Raw genomic sequence first — 2,081 nt, 5'->3', positions numbered from 1 at the left:
AGGGGGCAGGAGCAGACTGGGGGGAGCAGGACCCAGTTTGAGGGGGCAGGACCCAACCGGGGGGTCGAGACTCAATTTCGGGGGGTCAGGACCCAATTTGGGGAGGTGATAGGGCCCAATTTGGGGAGGCAGGGCCCGATTTTGAGGGACCAGAAACCAATTCTGGGGGGGGGTCAGAACACATTTTTGGCTGGTCAGGACCCATTTTGGAGACAGTTTTGGCAGGTTGGGAGCAAATTTTCAAGGGTCAGGACCCAGTTTGGGGGGGTGACACACAATTTTAGAGAGTCAGACCCAATTTAGTGGCTCAACACCCAATTTTCAGGGGTCCACAGGCAATTTTAGGCGTACAGGACTCAATTTAGGGGCTCATTACCCAATATGGGAGATCAGGACCCAATTTTCAGGGGTCAACACCCAAATTTGGGTTTTCCAGACCCCAACTTTGGGAGTTCAACCCCCAGGTTTGGGGTCTTAGCCCGCAACGGGGGGGGTCAGCACCCAATTTTCAGGGGTCAGCACCCAAGTCTGGGTTTTCTGGACCCCAATTTCAGGAGTTCAACCCCCGGGTTTAGGGTCTTAGCCCACAACAGGGGGGTCAGGACCTAATTTCCAGGGGTCAACACCCAAATTTGGGTTTCCCAGACCCCATTTTGGGAATTCAATCCCCAAGTTTGGGATCTTAGCCCACAACAGAGGGGGTCAGGACCAAATTTTCAGGGGTCAACCCCCAAGTTTGGGATCTTAGCCCACAACAGGGGGGGTCATCACCCAATTTCGGGGCTGAACCCCCCGTTTTGAGCGTTGTCGGTACCCAAAAAGTGGGGCACGGCTCCACGCCGGGGTCTGTCCCCACCCACCCCGGGGGTGTCCCCTCCCCGCAGGAGAGGTGGCCGGCCCTTACTTCACGGGCCACGTCGCTGACCGGGTGACGCGGGAGGAGGACGCGTGGGCGGCCGTGTGGCCCTTGGTGGCGCTGGGGCTCGGCAGGTGGGTGACAATAGGGCCACGGAAGGGACACCCCCGGAGGTGGCGGTGCCCGCTGACCCCCCTGGCCGAGCTGGGCTGTGACGGAGCGGCGGCCGCGGCGCTGACCCGGGCTCGGGGGCGGCTCCAGCGCGGCGCTGACCCGCAGTGCTGCGGGGGGACGTGACCGGCCCGGGGGGTGTCCTGGGGGACACTCCGGCCGCGGTGGCCGCGCGGGTGACGGGGGACGCGGCGGCGGCCCACGGGGCTCTGGCTGACGAGCTGGTGCCGGCGCTGTGGGCGCTGGCCCGGGCAGGGGCTCTGATGGCCGTGATGGTCTCGCTTGGCCCCGCTGCTGGCCCTGGGCACCCTCCTGCTGCTGCCCCTGCTCCTGCTGCTGCCTCTGCTCCTGCTGCTGCCCCTGCTCCTGCTGCTGCCGCTCCGCGTGGCTGCCACCGAGCAGGTACCGGGAGGGGGGGTCTTCTTGTCACCTCTGTGTGCCCAGTGCCACCTTCCTGCACCCCCTGTCCTTGCCAGGCTTTCCCTTAGCGCTTCCCCCGAGCTTTTTTGTCACCTCCCTCTGTAACCTGTACCTTTGTCCCTGCACCCCCCCCCACCCCCGGCCACTCTTCTTGTCCCCTTCCTGCAGCCCATGTCACCTCCCTGGGCCCCTTGTCACCTCCCTGGGCCCCTTGTCCCCTCCCCTGCACCCCTGGTCACCTCCCTGCGCTGTGTGCCCCATGTCACCTCCCAGCGCCGCTTGTCCCCTCCCCGGGTCCTGTCTGAGTCTCTCGTGTCCCCTCCTGGTGCCTGCTGTCACCTCGCCGTGCCCACTGTCACCCTCTCCTGTCCACTGTGCCCTCCCTGCCTCCCATCTGCGCATGTGGTGACCTCGAGGTGACCTCCCTGTCCCCAGGGTGACCCCCCCCAATAATCCCACATGGTGACCCTGCAGTGACTCCTGTGTAACCCCCGTGTGCTCTCTGTGACCCCCCTGTGACCTTGTGATGTTCCCTCTGTCCACACCCTGTCCCCACCCTCTGTGCCCTCCATCCCTGTGGTGTCCCCTGTGTCCCCAGGGTACCCGCTGTCACCCCTGTGGTGACCCCCTGTGG

The 2,081-nt window shown here is 64.2% G+C and overlaps 1 protein-coding gene across 1 annotated transcript in view; it reads left to right on the top strand.

Annotated features, from left to right (window-relative positions):
• Window positions 1–381: 381 nt before the first annotated feature.
• The window catches only part of LOC114073607 (antigen peptide transporter 1-like), a gene marked incomplete at its 3' end in the record, with an annotated part of 8,236 nt that continues 6,536 nt past the window's right edge, over window positions 382–2,081 (top strand). The window contains exons 1-3 of the mRNA XM_027911333.1: window positions 382–409; window positions 885–990; window positions 1,303–1,363. Coding sequence (XP_027767134.1) covers window positions 382–409; window positions 885–990; window positions 1,303–1,363 — 195 coding nt within the window. The remainder of the gene's footprint in view (window positions 410–884; window positions 991–1,302; window positions 1,364–2,081) is intronic.

The sequence above is a fragment of the Empidonax traillii genome, unplaced genomic scaffold (assembly GCF_003031625.1).
Source record: "Empidonax traillii isolate 1590-97213 ecotype Southwest subspecies unplaced genomic scaffold, ASM303162v1 scaffold7307:size20018, whole genome shotgun sequence".
NCBI classification, from domain to species: Eukaryota; Metazoa; Chordata; class Aves; order Passeriformes; family Tyrannidae; genus Empidonax; species Empidonax traillii.
This window is presented reverse-complemented; position numbering and strand designations above follow the sequence as displayed.